This window comes from Pteronotus mesoamericanus, unplaced genomic scaffold (genome assembly GCF_021234165.1).
Source record: "Pteronotus mesoamericanus isolate MK-2021 breed Mesoamerican mustached bat unplaced genomic scaffold, CSHL_Meso_final contig_98, whole genome shotgun sequence".
NCBI classification, from domain to species: Eukaryota; Metazoa; Chordata; class Mammalia; order Chiroptera; family Mormoopidae; genus Pteronotus; species Pteronotus mesoamericanus.
Window position 1 is genome coordinate 1,208,795 of NW_026555295.1, and position 18,883 is coordinate 1,227,677.

The window sequence follows — 18,883 nt, forward strand, 5'->3', positions numbered from 1 at the left end:
CCTCCCCCTCACCGGCCTGGGGGTGGACACAGTCCAAGAGCCTGTAGCTTAGTGAACTATGGCACAGGTTTGCTCCATACAGCGGAGGACTGTAGCACAGTCCAAATTCTAGGAAATGTGACTCTGCTGGAACCCTGGGACTTGTCTCTTTTTAGTCCTTTCTTTAAAGAAATGTTCAAAAAATTGGTCTCGAACATACTAGTCAGGGAACCTGCCAGGCGACCAAGAGTCTGTGGGTTCCGAGAGGGATGGAAATCGAGGGATTTTATTATCCAGAATAAATAAGCAGCTAGTTTATTTATTTATCATGGCAAAATATACATAACAAAACTTACCATTTTACCTACTGTTGTCCAAAAAAAAGTTTTATGAGTTTATTTGAACCAAATTTTGAGGACATGCCCAGAAGCAAAATCTCAACAGACTGAGGAAAACCTTGGGAGCCTGGCAGTTGTGCAGTTCCTCTTATGCACTTAGGGTCAAGGGCGGAACCGCAAGGAAGGTGCACGCAGTCCATTTGTGGTAGGTTAAGGAGGCAGGAGAAAGCAAAATGGGGGAATTTGTAGGACTGGATAAAAAGCAAAGTGGAGAAACATGTACTTCTTTTACATTGCTGGGTACAGGATAGTTAATGATTACTGTATTTTGCCATGTATAATGCGTGCTGTTTTGCCCAAATTTTTGAGGGAAAAATAAGGATGTGCATTATACATGAGTAGTACTAATTCCATACCTATATAAAGGTTTTTACTCCTTTTATTTATGCTTATGTGTTAAAAGTGTAACTCGAGAAGGCAATAATGATATCCATGTGCAAAAATACCCTGGAATAAGATAATTGGTTTTGTTTCTAAATATAAATAAATAATTAATTAAATTAAAAAATTAAAACAAAAAATTTTTTTTCCTTAATGTTTGGGTCAAAACCATGGGTGCACATTATACACGGCAAAATACGGCAACGTTACTGGACAGGGGACCTGGCCTGGAGGGGGCCTGCCTCGGGCCAGGGGTTAGTGTGTGGGTTCTTGACTTCATCCAGGAAAGATTTTGTAACACGGGTCCAGGCAATTGAGAGTGCACTTTCTAAAGCTGGAGACCGTGAAACAGAGAAGAGCTTAGTGTAGAAGAAACATCGGGATTGCCCAGGGGGGCTGCTTTGGCTCACTGGGAAGTCAGAGAACGGGGGCCTTGGAGACAGGTTCAGGGCGTTAGCCCAGGACTGGCTGCTGCTGCCCACTGCTTCCCTGGTTACAAGTCTTGTGGGGACCTTTAGAGTTTAGATGCTCTATGCCTGTGGGGAAGAAGAGGGGGAAGAAGAAGGCACTGTCTTGCTCCTCAGAGAGGTCCTTTGTCTTTAGGGTTTTTATCTTTCCCTTGCAGGTGGGAATCTGAGGAGAGGTCTCAGGAAGGGTTTTAGCAGAATATTCATCAGTTTTCCAGGTGTGCCCTTTCAGGGTGTGGTCTCCAGTTGATTGGTCAGTGCCAGAACAGGGGTCACTGGTCACTGGAGCTGCTCCTGGTGTCACCCACCTGGTTTTGCTGCTTTTCTGGGCCTGGCACTGAAATACAACTGAGGCCTAGATATTACCTCCAGGGAGGTGACTCTGTATCTGGCTCTCAATTGCTCCGTCGGTTTGTTCAGTTATGTGTCTCAGTTTCCCCGTTCTACTCGCCAAGGAATTTTCCTAGTTTCTTACTATCCTGCCTATTAACATTTACAGTACCTAGAGAGAGTACGCGGGAAACTGGATAACAATGACATGTTCTGTGGTCTTGTGTTTTGGTGCCTCAGATTGTGCCTTGGAGGGGTAGGAAAAGAAGGTACTTTCATGTTTCAAAGATATGTTATCCCAGCACGTAAGAACAATGGACAGGGTTCCATTAAGGTGAAGATTCACTTTTGCTAAGGAAGCCATAGACCTGGGACGTGTGGCTACCTGCTGTGCCTGAGATGGTCAGGTTTATTACCTGGCCCCCTTTTTGCTCCCACCATTTTAAGTGGACAGTTCAGGGACATTAGGTACATTCACACTGTTGTGCAACCGCTACCACCACCCATCTCCAGAACATGCTTGTCACCCCAAACTGAAACTCTGTACTCACTGAATGACTTCTCCTTCCCTCTTTCTACCCAGCCCCAGATAAACACTCTTCTACTTTCTGTTTCTATAAATTTGCCTGTTCTAGGTACCTCATGTAAGTGGAATCATGCAATATTTATCCTTTTGTGTATGTCTTATTTCACTTAGCATAATGTCTTCAAGGTCGATCCACATTGTAGTAGGTGCCGGAATATCTGTCCTTAATATTCCAGTGTATATACCACATGTAATTTCTCCATTCACCTGCTGATAGGCTCTTGGGTTGCTTCCACCTTTTAGCTATTGTGACTAACGCTGCTATATATATGGGTATACAAATATCTATTTAAGTCCCTGATTTTTAATTCTTTTGGGTAAATACCCAGAAATGCAGTTGCTCAATCATATTGTAGTTCTATTTTTGAAGTTTTGAGGAACCACCATACTGTGTTCGTTCGCTTTCTTTCTCTCTCTCTCTCTTTCTTTCTCTTTCTCTCTTTCTCTCTCTCTTTCTTTCTTTCTTTCTCTCTTTCTTTCTTTCTTTCTCTCTTTCTTTCTTTCCCCTCTCTCCCTCCCTCCCTCCCTTCTTCCTTCCTTTCTTTCCTTCTTTCTTTTTAATTGATTTTTAGAGAGGAAGAGAAGGGAGGGAGGGAGGGAGGGGGATAGATTGAGAGAGTGAGAGAGAGAGAAACATCAGTTTGTTGTTCTACTTATTTCTGCATTCATTGGTTGCTTCTTATGTGTGCCCTGACCAGGGATCGAACCCACAACCTTTGTGTATTGGGATGATGCTCCAGCCAACTGAGTGACGTTGCCAGGGCCTACACCATAGTGTTTTCCACATCGGCCGCACCTCTTTTCATTCCTAATAATTGCCAGGGTTCCAATTTCTCCACATCTTCACTGACATTTGTTGTTTTCTGTTTTTTTGATAGTAACCATCCTATTGGGTGTGATGTTGGAAGCAGCCAGTTTTAAACATCAGCTAATTAGGTCAAGACTGAAGTTTTATTTCATGAAGTAATAGAAACCCATATTCAAATCAGTCATTACAGAGACTAGAAGAAGGAAAGGCTCGGATAACAGGTGTGCTGTTTAAACATTAGGGAAAAAAATTAAGAAGCAAGTGATGAGAGGACACCTGAGGCTGTTCCTTGTTCGTGTGCAGGAAGCATATAGATGTTTAGTGCAAGTACCAGGTTACAGTTGTGATTGACACAGGCCACTTGCTGCTCCTGATGGCCTGTCACTGTGGAGTGCAGTTTGGGAGACATACCATTTTCCTTGGCACTCTTTGAAGGGTCTTCACCGATCATCACATGGTGACCTACTCTTTCCTAAGAGCCCATCCGTTTATGGGACCCCCAGCCCTCAGTCAGAGGAGTGGCCTCAGGTGTGTGTGGTGTGACGGTCCTGGGCCTCTCTTGGGAGTGCAGCATGTTTCCTCTTCCCCAGTTTTCTTTTTCCCCTGTCCCTGAAGACAGGAAGGTCTGTTTGTTTTCCCGTATTTTGGCCATTGCTGGCCAAGCTCTAGGAAAGCAGCACAGATAGCCCACGTAGACGTGAGTCGGGTAAGTCGCTGAGGCGCGGGAGCAATACAGATGTGACGGTGGAGACACTGCCTCTGCTTTCAGGAGGTGCCCATCCGGTGGATTGCTGAGGCCTGATGGCCGGGACAGCCCTCATGTGGGGCACCCAGGCAGACAGGGGTGGCGGGGCTGGGCCTTGGGGAGGGGCAGAAGGCGTCAAAGTTGACGTTGGGAAGAGGGAAGGTGTCGCTTTTCCCTTTTGTGCAAGGAGACATTCCCTTCCACGGATGGTGCATGGGATGACTGGGAGCAGGTGGAGCCTTGAGGGGTCCTAGGTGGCTGGTGTTCTGGGCAGGTCACCTTGTCTGTGTGGTGTTTTTGTGGAGGTAGGGGTGGTGAGGGGTATGGTGGGAGTAGAGCCAGGCGCATTAGGCTAGTTTTCTATATTCTACTTTTCCCTGTCTCAGGTTCCTGGGGGAAGCCAAGATCCCACTCCGGGAGGTCCTCGCCACTCCCAGTCTGTCTGCCAGCTTCAATGCCCCCCTGCTGGACTCCAAGAAGCAGCCCACAGGGGTAAGTGCTCCTCCAGCCTCTGCCCCAGGCCAGTTTCTGGGCCGAGGCCTTGCCTTTCTGGCCCCAGAGCAGGTGTTCTACTCCAGCGCCCAGCAACCAGGCCTGGCCCTGCCTGGCTAGAGCTCAGGGCGCCTGGGAAGGGCTCTGGGGTGGAAGAGATGGGAGGGGGACGTGAGAGAGCCCGACCCACCTGCAGGGCTTGAGTCATCCTTGTCTGACACCAGCCTGGCCTGCCCCTGGGTCCCTTCCTGGGGTTGGTTTTTCACTAGCGACTGGTATCTTCGCAAGTTTCCCTCAGCCTTGGTCACCCCAGCCTCCCTGGCAGCCCGTCCTCACCACCCAGCCCCCTTCTCCAGATCCAGATTATCGGAATCGTCTGGGTCATGGATCACAAGGGAAGGGAGACAGACACCTCCCTCCCTGCCACCCGGATCTGTCAGACCCCCTTCCTTTCCTCCCTTGTCATTCCTGCCCTCCCCCAGCCTTCCCAGTATTCTCCCAGTTCTCGCAGACAATTTCCAGCCCTCATCTCTGGCCTCCTGTTATTTTTAGTGAGCTAAATATACCCTGCAGGGTTCTTTCTTCCTGGTCAGTAGAATTCCTGACCTTCTCTCTGGGTCAGGCTCCCAGGATGCACTGGGGAAACACTCAGTTTGGAAGAAGTTCCTCCTGGTGGCACCTGGGGGGATTCCGGGCCTGAGTTCTTTCAGACAGAGTGGGACTGCCTTGCCCCATGGAGTGTGTGTGTGTGTGTGAGCGTGAGTGTGTGTGTGAGTGTGTATTGGGGACCCTGGCTGGCTTGGTGAGTCGGAAGTGGCCAGTCTGCACAGAACTTTGAATGAAATCGCTACGGGCACTGAGACCTAGAGAAAGACGGTGACTGACTGAAGTCACACAGTGAATGGATGGATGTCCAAGTGGGGACATGAATCGAAGGGTGCACCTCCTAAACCCTCAGGGGTGGAGGGCCTTGAATGGACTCCTGGCTTACTGCTCTCCTGATGCTGGAACTTTCTCCTGAGGAGTCTTAGGCTGTGAAGACTGGGATTCTTCCTTGATGGGGAGATACTACTTCCCGGGAGAATCCATTCCTTTCTCAGACTGTGCCCATTGGCGGAACATTCTGGTTCAGGGCAGTATTCACTGAGCCTGTCTTCATCACCTCCTGAATCCCCTCTTGATTTCCCTTTGAACGCTCCGATTTCCTAATGCTGCCAATTGTTTTTAGTTCCAACTTCCAATATAGATGTGTGAGTTTTTTTCCCTCTACATCACTAAGCAATTCTCTGACACCAGCTGGGTGTCCTACAATTCAACTCAATTCTAACCCTCTCTACATGGAGATAGCATCAGGTTCCACAGGGTAAGGGCTCAGTCTTACAACCCCCTGCCCCCAGATACCCATCACAAGTCCAGGTTATCACCCGTGCTTCCGACTCACTGGCTAGAGGTTGGAAGTTTCAACGACCCCATCCTTGGGTTCAATTGATTTGCTACAGTGGCTCACAGAACCCAGAGGAATATTTTGCTCACCAGATTATTGATTTATTATAAAAGGATATCACTTAGGAACAGCCAGATGGAAGAGATATATGTGGGGGAAGGGGCGAGGAGCTTCCACGGCCTCTCCAGGCGCAGCAGTCTCCCTCATCACCGCGTGTGCTTGCCGGCCCAGAAGAGCTTCACACTGTCTGTTTGGGTGTTCATGGAGGCTTCATTACACAGGCACAATTGATTAAATCACTGGCCATTGGGGATTAAACTCAATCTCTAGCCCCTCTTTCTTCCCTGCAGGTTGGGGTGGCTGGGGGTGGTGGGAGGGGGAACAGGGTGGGGGGTAAAGGGAATGTGGGGCTGAAAGTTCCAACCTTTTAACCACATGGTTGGCTCACCTGGCAACCAGCCACAGTCCTTAGGTGCTTTCCAAAAGTCACCCCATTAACATAACAAAAGACACCTTTACTGCTCTTATCACTCAGGAAATGGCAAGAGTTTTAGGAGCTTCATGCCAGAAACAGAATGTAAGAACAAATAAATAAATAAATAAATAAATTTCTTATTATAAATCACAGTATCATGTCACTATAGTCAAGGACTCCAGGGATGTCTGGAGTTCCCCCTTCAGGCGGGTCCTGGAAAGGGCCGTATTTAACTCTGAAGGTGTAGAGCACTAGTGGAGAAATGGCAAGCACCCAGCAGGGGATCTGGGTAATGCTTCTCCATGGCATCTCAGGGTTGGGGGCCCCTGCTTTGCTGTGTGTCTGGCCCCTGGTGCCTCCAGCCAGGTTTCTCACTTCCTGGCTAAGCTGCTCAAACGTTTCTCCACTCCAGCCCGATAAGCGTCCATAACACTGGTGGTTCCTGCAAGTTCTGCACTTGCTCCACTCCAAGCTCAAAGACACATCCGCCCCCTGAGACAGAGCTCTTCACACCTGGTTCCTGTCCATGGGGCTGAGCCAGCCTGGTGATACTCAGAGGCCTCACCTCTCCCCCTCTTGCTCTTGGTTCGCATAGTCTGTCTGTGCTTTGGCTCACCAGCTGGGAGCCTGCTGCCTCCTCTGCCCTGGGCTGAGAAACCTGGTTGTCTACAGAGCTTGTCAATCCTTCACAGACCATGTCTCCAAGAAGCAGGTGTGAGAGCGAGGTGACGGATGGGAGAGGAGGGCTGGGCCCCACTTGGTTGAGCCCCAGCTGAGCAGAGTGTGGGAGAGAGGGGACCTCCCTCCCTGCGGCCCAGGAGGCAGCTCTGGCCTGTGGAGAGGGTCCAGGACCATCTTTTAGTCCCTGTGATAGCACTAAGTCACAGTGCGGCCCCAAGCGGGCCCCTCTGAGCTGGGGCTTCTCACCGGGACTTGGGGCCTGCACTGCAGAAGCAGGCACAGAAAACTGGGGCTCTGACAGAAGGGACCGAGAGCCTTGCCAGAGCTGTAGATTCTTACTGGCTCTTAATTGAAGTCAGTTTCTGGGCTGAGCCCATTGGGCAGAGCATGCAAGGCATCCCTAATTGGTTGCAGCTCAGACTGTGTCAGATGGCCAAAGGAACCTGCCGACAGAGTGACAGGAGTGAACACAGGGCTGGGGATCCTTAGGAAACCTGGAAGTGAACTGGAAGAGCCGGTGTTAGGGATGCCTGTCACCCACCTACCCTTACCGAATAACAGACCCGTTGATGCCCAGATACCATTACTGGAGCGACGCCCCCTCTTCTCCGGGGTCCCTCTGTTCTAGGATCTTTGCCTGCTGCCCTTAAAAATTATGGCTCTCAATGGCAGGGTCTGGTGAAAAGGAAAGGAACTATTTATTTAAAAGTTACACAGGTTTTGAATAATGACTAAATGTTGCCGTTAAATCTCAAAATCCCTTTAAAAACACCCACCAACACACACAGTCCTGCCTTCCCCCGTTTTTGCAGTCAGGCCAGTCAGGGGCACGGTCCTTCAGAAGAAAAAGAACAGAAGTCCGGAGGTCAGTTAGGGAGTCTTCTCACTATTCCAGCACCATCCGCTGTGTCGCTGCGATCTCCAGTTCTTAATTCAGAACCACTGGCATCTTCTCGTGGCCCACTAGCAAGAGTCCTTTCTCCCCTTTATTCCCACATGTACTTTGCATTGTTCCTTTGCAGTGTGGAGCACACCGTCTCCAAACTCTCATGCGCTCACGCTGTAACTGGGGGACCTGCTGCTGCATGGCTGCTATATCTTGCTTTCCTGTTTCCTAAGCTGCGTGATCAAGAGAGATCCCACTCCGCTCCCAAAACTGTGGTCAAAAGCCTCTGGCATGGCTGCTGCACCTGGATTTAAAGCATGGCATGAATCTTCCTCTATAGCCCCATTTCCGACTCCCTCAGCAGGCACTGTAACCAGGGGAACTGCCGAGCAGTTACATCCTGGGTTTAAGTTATACGAACTTTCCTGGTTAGCCTTGTTGATATGCAAATCAACTATCTTTGCATAAGAGGTATGAAGCTATCCTGACATTATTGACATGCAAAATGACTTTCAATGGCCCTGCTCCAAGTCTCCCAACCCCTGTGGCAGCCTGCCTTGGGGGTGGGGGTGCATATCCTATATTTTTCTTGGACACTCCAAGTTCTGGACCCCATTATAAATCCCTCTTGGGGGGCGCCTAGCTGCACACTGTCACCTACCAGACTCAATGAGCAGAGACAGGGATTGAATCTTTATGTGCACTTTATTCAGATGGCCGGTGATCTGAGAGGACAGCAGGTTTGTATCCTAACAGACTGTCCTACATTTTCTTGGAAGCCAGCCTTTTAATAACAGAACAAAGTGTGGTAAGAGTTTTGGAATTCAGGGAAAATTAGGTTAAAAAAACCCCCCAAACTGCAGCATTCTCGTCCTGGGCAGTCGTCTCTTCCTGGAACACAAAGTTGGGGACATCTCCAGCTGTGCCTCAAGTGGTCGGTTGCCTTTAGTTGCCGTAGCCTTACCTCAGGTGGCTGTCTGTCTCTCCCTGGAGCACAATGGCTGCACGTCACCGTCAGTGCTTATGGTCTCCTGAGGAGCGCAAAGATGAACCGCTATGATTTCCTGGGTCAGGGTGGGCCGCATCTGCAGCTCCTGAAACAACAGGTTTTTCACATGCGTTTGCTACACAGGCTCATCAAACTATTCCTGAAACTAAAATGTTCCAACTTTTGAGTCCCCCAGCATAGGGTCTGAGAGGAGGAGGGTGCCCTGCTGCAGGCTGGGCACAGACTCCTATTTTCTGCCACTCAGTCTTCTCACCTAAGTCCCTTCAGATATGGCACACTGGGCTGTGCACCATAAAAAGATGCCAAGTCTACCCTCAGACAGATTCTGGACTGAAGAGGAAAACACTAGCCCTGTCCTGGGGGAACCGTTGGCCCCTGGGAGTGTGGACACATGGAGGGAAGAAGTAACATGTTCCCAAATGTCTTTTATGAGAGAGCAGCTTGCTAAAGAGGGTATGGCTACACCATGAACACAGTGTCGGCATTGCCTCGGCCTTAACAGCCAGAGTCAGATCAGAAAGAGGAACCTGTTGGATGATGAGAACACATGAAACGTAGTTGTGTGGTGGGTCGCAGAGTCAGGAGGGAACTGTGAGTAGGAAGCAGGGGCCTGAGACGGGCAGATGACGCGTTCTGCTGAACTCCTGAGTTTCCTTCAGGCGGTTTGAAGGTGCTGCTCCCCTCCCACCCCCCAGCTCAGCTCAAGGCCATGTCTTATCCTCCACCAGCTTCTGGACATCGTCTGAGGGAAAGGTAGCGAAGATCCAGGCACATGTGGGGCTTGCCTGTCCCTCAGGAAGTGTGTGGCTGTATGACCTGTAGGAGGATCTGATGAGTTGCTCCCTCCCCGTCTTTGCCTTTTGTTTCTTGGGACCCTCCAGAATTCTGTGATATTGTTGACTGTGACCCCAGGGTGATAGACATGGGTGCCTAAAGTTCCTGCCTCAGACCAGCATGTTTTGGTGGACACGACTGACTGATAATGGTCTTGTGGTAAGATGTTTGCACGGTGGTGCTGGGGCTGGAGACCTGTGGAATGGGGCTGTCATGAGGGGGGACTTAAGAGGGTCCTCCTGGGGGCTGGGGGCCAAGGTCCTGTCATCTGGAAAAGCATGGAGCTCACGTACATCACACAGGAGGAAACTCAGCTCTGGTTACATCTGGAGATGGGGACAGGGGATGAAGTATGATGCCATCATGAGGGCGGGATGTCTTGACTGAGGTTGGGACACACACACACACACACACACACTCACTCACTCACTCACTCTCCCTTTAGATTCTCAGCAGACAGAGGCCTCCAGTATGAACCACCCCTGGTCTTGAAGCAATGGTTCCTGGAGCCTGCCCCCTGGTGTCAAGGCCTGTTTTAGGTCCTGGGTTCTAGACCCTGGGAAGCTGCCAGGGACATTCCTGTGGCTCCCTGATGGGTATCTAAAAGATGGAGCTGGGTGTGGGCTGTAAGTCTCATTCAAGCATCTGGAGTCAGTAGCATATTGCCCATTTTTTAGGAGGTGGGTGTGGAGTTGTCAGTGTGAAGGAAGCAGGATGCTTAGGACACCCCAGGGAGGGTGCCGGGCGGTTTTGGGATTTTGGAGTGCTGCTCCTTGCTGCTTCTCCCAGAGGGCTGCTCCTGAGCCCGAGTGCTGAGGCGCTGACACCCAGGCCATAGAGGTACACTCCTGCAGTTCCGACTCTGCAACTCCTGCAGCGAGCCCTCAGGAAGAGGAGAGGGTATTCTTCAAGGGACTCTGGCCCCAGGACCAAGGGACCTCAGTCACCAGGTGTAAGAAGAACCTGGGGCTGAAGGACAGCCAAGCTGTGACCCCTTTTAGTTTTTGCTCAACTTTCTTCACCTCACTGGGGTCCACTCAGACCACGTGATTTGACACAGCCACCTGCACTCCCTCCTGCTCCCCAATCCCTCTTGCTCTGGTTTGCCTTTTCATTTTGTTCTAACATAATGTATAATTTATATATATATATATTTTATTATTTATTGTCTGTCTCTTCTGTCAGATGACCACTCTTTGAGGGCATGAGTCTTTGGTTTGTTCATGGAAACATCCCAGCATCCTGAGGTGCTTGGTGCTTGGCTCCTTGCAGGTGCTCAGTACATATCTGTGGTGGGAATGAATAAGCAATTGAATGAATGGCTGGCTCTTTTAGGTGGGGCCCCACTCCCAGTTTTTCAGATGCAGGACCCACTCAGGCTGAGCCGAGCAGACACTCCACACAGGCCAGTCTCATGGGAATTTGTGGCCTCTGCTTGTTTGAGTTCTCTGCTGTCACCATCTTGAAACTCTTAGTTAGTTTTTAACAAGAGAACTGAATTTCTGTTTTGCACCAGGCCTGCAAACTATGGGACTGGTCTTGACCTCACACTACTCGAGAGCAGGAAGCAGCATGAGTGGGTGGGGCCTTATATGTCTGCTGAGGGAGATTCCTGTGGTTAGAGCAGAAGCAGATTTCTCAGGTTTTCTTAACCTATTTTAAAATAATTTTAGATTCAGAGAAAAATTGCGAGAGTAGGATAAAGACTAACTTGTCCTAAGCCATTTGAGACTGAGTTGCCAACATCCTGGCCCATCTCCTTGAATTTAATGTGTATTTTCTCTGATTAAAAGGCCCTTCTCCTACTGAACCATAAACAACCTTCAACATTGATAAAATAACATCGAGACAGCACTGCCGTCTAATCCACTGACCCTCGTTCGAGTTGCATCAACTTTTTCAACAGTGTCCTTTAGAACAAAGCGATCCCATTAAAGATCCTGTGTTGTGTTAGTTGTTTTGTCTCTTCAGTCTCCTTCTCTCTGGGAACATTCCTCAGTCTTACTTTGACTTTTATAAACTGGGACCTTGACATTTTTGAAATACAGGCTTGCTATCGTGGAGACTGTCCTTCAGTTTGGGCCTGTCTGATGTTTCCTCATGATTGGATTTAGGCTGTGCATCTTGGGCAGGAATAACACAGTCATGCAGTGCTGCCCTTACTGGACCCTAGGATGACGTGATTTTGATTTGCTCCATTACTGTGTTATTAAGCTTGGTCATTTGGTTAAAGTAGCATTTGCTGGGTTTTTGCCCTAATCCCGAATCCATTCTTCTAATAAGTAAGAATTTGAGGGGGAGGTACTTTGGGTAAGGCCTGGTATCTGATCCAACTTTTACCCACCAGTTTAAACAACCATTGTTGCGTATTGATTGGATTAATTATTGTTTTGATGGTTATTAAATGGTGGTATTCTAAGTCAGTTGTTTTTTCCCCCCGCATTAATCAGTTGACATTTTACTGTAAGGAAAAGCCTTCCTTCCTGATTTACTTATTTATTTCCATATGGATTCATGTATTTCTTTTTTATTCAATGGTTTAATGTTACTATCATTTATTTTCAGGTTTAAATTGTCCCAGATTTGGCTAGTGGCAGCCACTGACTCTATGTCCTTTTGATATGTTTCTGTCATTCTTTGAGTACTTCCTTTTCTTCTGGAATAAAAAATATACCCGGGTCATCTTCTACCAATCCTGGTCTAACCATGGAATTAGTTATTTCTCTAAAGAGAGTGAATTGCCTTTTGATGAAGTGGAGAAAAATACAGACGTTCAGATCCACCCCAGGCCTGAATTGCAGTTTCCAGCAGTCAGGCGGGATTGTGTGAGGGTCTGGATATTTGGGGCGGGGTCCCAGACGCCGTGCTTTTCCCTTCTTTGGGTTACAGAAGCTGGAGGTGCGAGTGAGGCCTGTACTGGCTGTACAAGTGGCGACACCAGGTGGCGGTTTCGGAACCTGCAGCGGCGGTTAGGCAAAGCCTTGGACCTGGGACTTGAAGGGTTTCATCGCCTCCCCGGGCCTCCTCCAGGGCCTCCTTCCTCAGTGTTCTGAGTCCCACCCTCCCATCATCCCTGCCTTTACTTAGCCTGGCTGTCCCTGCTCAGACCCCAGTCTGGAGGGTTCAAGGGTTCAAGCCTCAGAGCTGGATATACATCCAGGGTCTTGAGCACCTTCTGTCTCAGAATCAGAATTTGCTCCAGAAGTTTCAGGACATCCCTAATATTACCCGGTAGAGACAGATGCCTAATGAATTATACCAGAGGCACTCAGACGATATTATGCATCATTAATAATTATGTTTATAAAGCATTTGCCAAAACCTGGGGAAATGCTTATTATCTGACATTAAGTAAAAAAATCTTTTTGGATATAACAGAGCTGTACACTGTTTAAAACAATTAAGAGAGAATGATATCGGAATGTGAACAGCGGTGTAATTATAGCAATTTGTTTTCTTTTGCCTTTTCTTTCTTTAAAGGTTTTGAAATTTCTAAACTTTTAAAAACAGAGCATTTATTACTTTGATTGATTAAAAAAAGGCCACCCCAGGAGGCCTGTTGGACCTGGGGTTCCAGGGAAGGCTCGGCCAGGCCCCACTGGCCAAGGAGCTGCAAGGCTGGAGAGCCTGCTGCACTGTCTCTTTTCTTCAGGTTCAGGGGCCCCTTTGAACAGTGCAAATGTCATGGCGGGGCGAGGTTGGGGGGCCCACCCCGTCCACGTGAATGATGTGACCAGTCACTCTCCATTTGGCTGGTCAGAGCTTGAGCAGCTAGAGGTGAGGTAGGGACAGAGGCACTTCTGGGAGTGCAGAGGGCTCAGGGTGCCCGTCTTGGAGCTGGGGCTGAGCTGGGGCTGAGCGAAGCAAGCCTGCGCTGCCTGTGGAGGCACAGGGGAGGGCCCTCAACTGAGCGGAGTGGTGGCGGAGGGGGCGGGCGGTGCTTTTTTCCTGAAGACTGGCCTGGGCTGAGAGTGGAAAAATCCTGCAGGAGAGACTGGATTGATGATTCATTTATAGAAGTTATCATGTGCTCTATGACTCATTTAATCCTCATTGGACTCATGGGAAAGGTGCTGTTGCTGTTACTATCCCCATTTTATAGAGGAGGAAACTGAGGCATAGAGAGGTTACAGATGGACCCGTAGGGGAGGCTCTTCCGCAGCCTCCTGCAAACGTGACCCGTCAGAGCCTTCTTTGGTGGAGGCATGAAAGGAACAGGAAAGACGGTGGAGGGCAGTGGTCTGAGGCTGATGCTCTAACCTGCTGCTCCCTCACCTGTGTCTCCCAGGCCTCACTGGTCCTGCAGGTGTCGTACACACCACTCCCTGGAGCCGCGCCCCTGTTCCTACCCACCACTCCTCTGGAACCCTCGCCGACTCTGCCTGACCAGGACATGATGGCAGGTGAGGAGGCCCTCTCACCTTGGCAAGGCCCGGGGGAGAAGCCCAGCCGAGGCTCCCGAGCCTGCGGGGGGATCACAGTGGGGCTTCAGCAGCATATGCTGCCATCCCCAGGTTAGGGGAGAAGTGCAGACGCTGGAGGGTGGGAGTCCTGTGAGCGGCTTCCGGCCAGGCAGGAAAGAGACAGGAGGGTGTGTTCCCCTAGTGCCACTAGGATGAGTATGAGGATGCCCCCTGCCGCCCAACCCTGGCCAAGCCGTCCAGGGAGGGAGCTGTGCCTGGGCTGGGTGCTCTGCACTGTGCAGCTTCAGATGAGTGAGTGCTTTAGAATTTAAGCCTGCCCTGGGATGGGGTCTGTCCCAGGGGATACCTGAGGCCCCGCCCACTCCCCAGAGTCCAGTGCTTCCCTGCCCTGGCACCTGGCAGGACTTTGGTGATGACATGTGACAAAAGAGCTGGATTTTTCTTGAAAGAACTCTGAGTCATAGTTAGGAGACAGGAGTTCCAGTCTTGCCTTTGACACCAAGTAGCTATGGGCCTTTGGACTGGTCACTCTCCCTCTCAGGGCGTATAGTTTCTCATTTGTGGAAAGAACTGACAATTAGCTAAGTCCCAGGTTGCTTCACCTCTCTTCATTTGCCTCTGCTGAGCTTGTCAAGGGAGGACCAAGCCCAAGGTGGCTGGCTTACCAGTGGGGGGCCCGGGGGGTCCAGCCAGCCAGCTGTGGTGGGCAGGAAGCTGCACAGATAGACCAGGAAGGGATTTGCCCATTGGAAAGAGTCTACAGTTTCTGTTAATGGGGATGAGACCTAGAGGCACACAGAGCATTAAACCCGGCAGCCCCTGCCGCCGTGTGCCCTAAGCCTGTCCTGGGGCCCAGCCCTGGGTGAGGCTCTTGGTGAGGGAGGCAGAGCAAGGCCCCTCGAGTTGAGGCTTGCCCTGTGTGAGCTTGGGGATAGGGAGCTCACCCAGGACTGGGGGCTAGGTTGGGGGGAAGGAGGAGTGCTCCTAGCGATGGAGGGTGGGGAGTATTCAGGGCCCCGGATGTGGCTCTGACAGAGTTGGGTTCATGCCGCTCAGGGGAGGCTCTTGGGGTGGCCACCTCCCAGTCCTGCTTGGAAGGTGGTGAGAGGGACAGTCCCCAATGGACAAGGCTTCTGTTCTCAACCTTCGTGCCAGGCTGGGGGGCAGGGGCAGGGAGAGCAGGATTGGGTGGGAGAGGAGGAGCTAGGCCGGCCTCCCTCACCCAGCTCCCTCCTCCCCTCCTGGGGCTGTGCCCTGCCCTCGTGCCAGGTGGGGGACAGAGCCGGGCCGAGACTTGGTCCCTGCTCAGTGACAGCACTGTGGACACGAGATACTCTGGAAAGAAGTGGCTGGCCCCCACGGGTGAGACACAGCCAGGGCTGTCCCGATCCCAGCCCTATTACCCGTAACCGTCTCATTGCTGCCATCGTCAGCTCACTAGAGGGGGACGAGGTGGCCAGAGGGGTCCATCCCACAGGACACCGTGGGGAGGGCTAGGGCCATTCTCTTTCCTTCCTGCTGACTAACTGACTGACTGCCCCCACGGTTTAGCTCTTGGAAGTTTCTCTTCTTCCTTCCTCGTCCACCATGGGTCATCGATGGGAGAAGGAGGGGGCAATATTGATGCCCGCGCCCCTTGGATCCTCTGTTAGCTTGGCTGGTCCAAGGGCAGGGCCAGAGGGACCCAGAACTCATTAGCACCCTCTCCTCCCAGACACAGGAGGAGAGGAGGACACCGAGGACCAGGGCCTCACGGGAGATGAGGCAGAGCCATTCCTGGATCCAAGTGGTGTTCCAGGTCCCGGGGCTCCCGCCACTCCGAAGAAGCCAGCTTCTCATCCTCCCCCATACCACCCTGGGAATAAAAGGAAAAGAAGCACAGCCATGCCCAGAAAGGTGCTGTCAGATAAGGCACAGGACTTCCAGGTAATGGGCCGACGCTCTGTGAATATAGCCTCTTCCTTCAGTGGGTCAGCAGCTGCCAGTGCGGGGTGCTTGCTTATTTGTCCAGCCTTAGGGAAGACCCTAAAAACTCTCCTAGGGGAAGTTTGGTTTTCCTGGGCCCTGGGAAGATGTGGAATGGGTGGCCCACACCTTGGGGCCTCAGAATAAGCTTCTACTCAGGCCCTGGTTTTCCTCTTAAAAAAGGGGGCACACTGCAGAGATTCAGCATATGTTTACATCTGTTACCTGTTTTCCGACCAGAGTTTATCTGGCTGGCTAACTCCTGCTACTCAGAGTGTGGTCCTAGGGCCAGGAGCCCGAGCACCGGTCACGTGGATGCCGGTAGCGATGCAGAACCCAGACTGGCTGGACCAGATCTGCATTTTAACAAGATCTCCAAATCTAAGAAGCTCCAACTAGCTATCTTTCTTTTCTCTATTTCCATGTCCTTATTGTCTTATTTCCTTATTGCCATGGATTTTTCGGAAAGTCTGAAATTCGAATTGGTTCAGTCTCTTCGGAGAATAAAACTAATATTAACCCTTTGACACATTTTTATCCAAAAATCCATTCCATTTTATTTGCCTTTTGATTTTGGTCCTTTGCTTATTTGTTTGCTTTTCTACAAAATTTTCTGTTTTGGTCTAGTTGCATTCAGTGATATTTAACTCTTCAGAACTATGTACTTTTAAAGGTAAATATAGGAAACAAATCTTCACTAAGTGTAAAAAATGGTAACAATATATTTTGGTTCTAAAACATGGTAAGTTAGGCAAAAGTGCTTGCTATCAGCACTATGTTTGCCTGGAAGAGAAAATTTTAACCTACTTTTATTGTTATTATTCCCAAGACATGTCCTTATTGCCTTTTTTTCTCCTTAGAAAGTTAATATTTTTACTGTAGAAAATTTGGAAAAGACAGCAAAAAGAAGAGAATGGAAACCACTTATCTACCTTTCCATTGTTCTTAGTAATATATTCTTCTATAGTATGCTATTTTTAAAAAGTCTGTCAATAAATAAGTAACTGCTGATTAGAAATTAGAACTAGTAAACACGTTATTTTTCCATGAAAATTGTTTAATATTTTAAAATGTCATATTTTAAATATTTTGCCTAAATTTGGAATTAGATATTCTTGAAACTTTCATTTACTTACACTTCAGTGGAAAAAACTCTTAATTTATTTCTCAGAATGGGAGACAGCATTGCATCTTATAAAGACTAGAGAGGGAGCACTTCCCTGTCTGAGTTCGATCTCCGAGGGAATTGCCAGTGAAGAAGGTTCAAGCCACTTAAAAACACCAGCATCAAAGGGCCTGAGGTGCCAATAGCTGCATGGCCTTGGGACTGGATCCTTGGTCCAGTCCTGGGTTTAATGCTGGTGGCTTACCTGGGGTAGCCTGGCAGCTCTTAGGTGAAAAAATGGGATTTTATGGGTGCAAGGGACCTTGGTGGGAAAATGTGATTTTTTTGTACAAGGCTCTCCTAATACCCTTTCTAAGAAGCCAGCAGTGAGGAAAGACCCTACGATTTCTGACTCTTTTTGGGGTGTGGCCGGTCAGGGATATGGAGGGGGTGTGTGTGTGTGTGTGATATGTAGGGTGTGTGTGTGTGTGTGTGTGTGTGTGTGTGTGTGTGAGATATGTAGGGGTGTGTGTGTGTGTGTGTGTGTGTGTGTGTGGTGTGTGTGTGTGTGTGTGTGTTTCTGACCCCTGCCGCTTTCCTCTTGCCCATGCCCCACCCTGGCTCTCAGATCAGGGTCCAGGTGATCGAAGGACGCCAGCTGCCAGGGGTGAACATCAAGCCTGTGGTCAAGGTCACTGCCGCCGGGCAGACCAAGCGGACGCGGATCCACAAGGGAAACAGCCCACTCTTCAATGAGGTGAGAGACACAGGGTATTAGGGCTAGGACCTCGGTGGGCCCTCTGAACTGGGAGCGCACAGCGGGCGCCTGGCAGTTCACTCAGCTTTTACATATGGCACTAACGCTGGATTGAGAGACGTGCCAGGTCTTGAAAAAGCTATCTGAGGAGCTGCTTCGGGCTCCCACAGTGCCACATCCCTGTCATCCTTTAGGGCTAGCCATGCGCCCTGTCCCTGAGATGAAAACCTCTGTGAGGTCAGGGGAGGGCCATCCCAGCATCTGTCAAGTCCCCAGGGCTCAGCGCTGGGCTGAGCTCGCTCCACGCCTTCTGAGTGGACCGGGCCCGAAGGGAATTTTTAAGATCTTGTGTGGCTGGGGGCTGGCCCTCTCCCTGGCCTGGGGATCAGCAGGCACGCACTCATCTCCCTTTTGCTCTGAACCAACAGACCCTTTTCTTCAACGTGTTTGACTCACCGGCGGAGCTGTTTGATGAGCCCATCTTTATCACGGTACGTTTGGGCAGTCAAAGCGTTCTCTGTGAGCTGCGTGTACACACATGCCTGCCAATGTAGGGGGGTGGGTGGGGGGGTGTGTGTGTGTGTGCGCGCGCGCGCGCGCACATGCGAGAAACCTGAAGGCCCAGGGCTCGGGTGCTGTGGAGCAGCTCGCCCCAAAAGCTCTGCTGGTCACAGAAATGCCTTCAGCAGTTGAGATTGGAGGCAGCAGGCGAGTGGGGAGACCCTGCTGCCCAGCACCCCCAGGTGTCTCGGGTCAGCATCCTGAAATTGTTCCTGCAGTGGACACACTGATTTTCATCTTACGTTGTTGGTCTGTGTGCCTGTTTTTGGCCAAGATTTTCTCTCTCTGGGCATCAGCAGCACTTTCTTCCTTCCCTCCTAAAGGCAATGGAGTTTAGAGGTTAAAAGTGTGGGCTCTGGAGCCAAACTGGATCCTCACCCTGCCTCTGCCGCTTAGGGGCTGCACGATTCTGTACAAGTCCTGTAATCTCTCTTTGCCTCTGTTTCTTCATCTCTAAAATGGGGATAATAATAGCACCTACTCATAGGGTTCTTGTGTGGGTTAAACATGGCTTAGCACCACCTCTGGAATAGAGTAAGGGAGGGAAGAGCTATTG

At 50.1% G+C, this 18,883-nt stretch overlaps 1 protein-coding gene across 18 annotated transcripts in view; it reads left to right on the forward strand.

The window, feature by feature from the left end:
- DYSF (dysferlin) overlaps positions 1-18,883 on the forward strand; it is a 203,963-nt gene that overhangs the window by 41,091 nt on the left and 143,989 nt on the right. For 10 of the 18 annotated variants that reach the window (XM_054586835.1, XM_054586841.1, XM_054586839.1 and 7 more), the window contains exons 4-9: positions 4,081-4,186; positions 13,804-13,918; positions 15,209-15,301; positions 15,654-15,865; positions 17,638-17,766; positions 18,195-18,257. In XM_054586835.1, coding sequence (XP_054442810.1) covers positions 4,081-4,186; positions 13,804-13,918; positions 15,209-15,301; positions 15,654-15,865; positions 17,638-17,766; positions 18,195-18,257 — 718 coding nt within the window. The remainder of the gene's footprint in view (positions 1-4,080; positions 4,187-13,803; positions 13,919-15,208; positions 15,302-15,653; positions 15,866-17,637; positions 17,767-18,194; positions 18,258-18,883) is intronic. The other 8 variants (XM_054586845.1, XM_054586851.1, XM_054586849.1 and 5 more) reach the window with 1 other exon arrangement.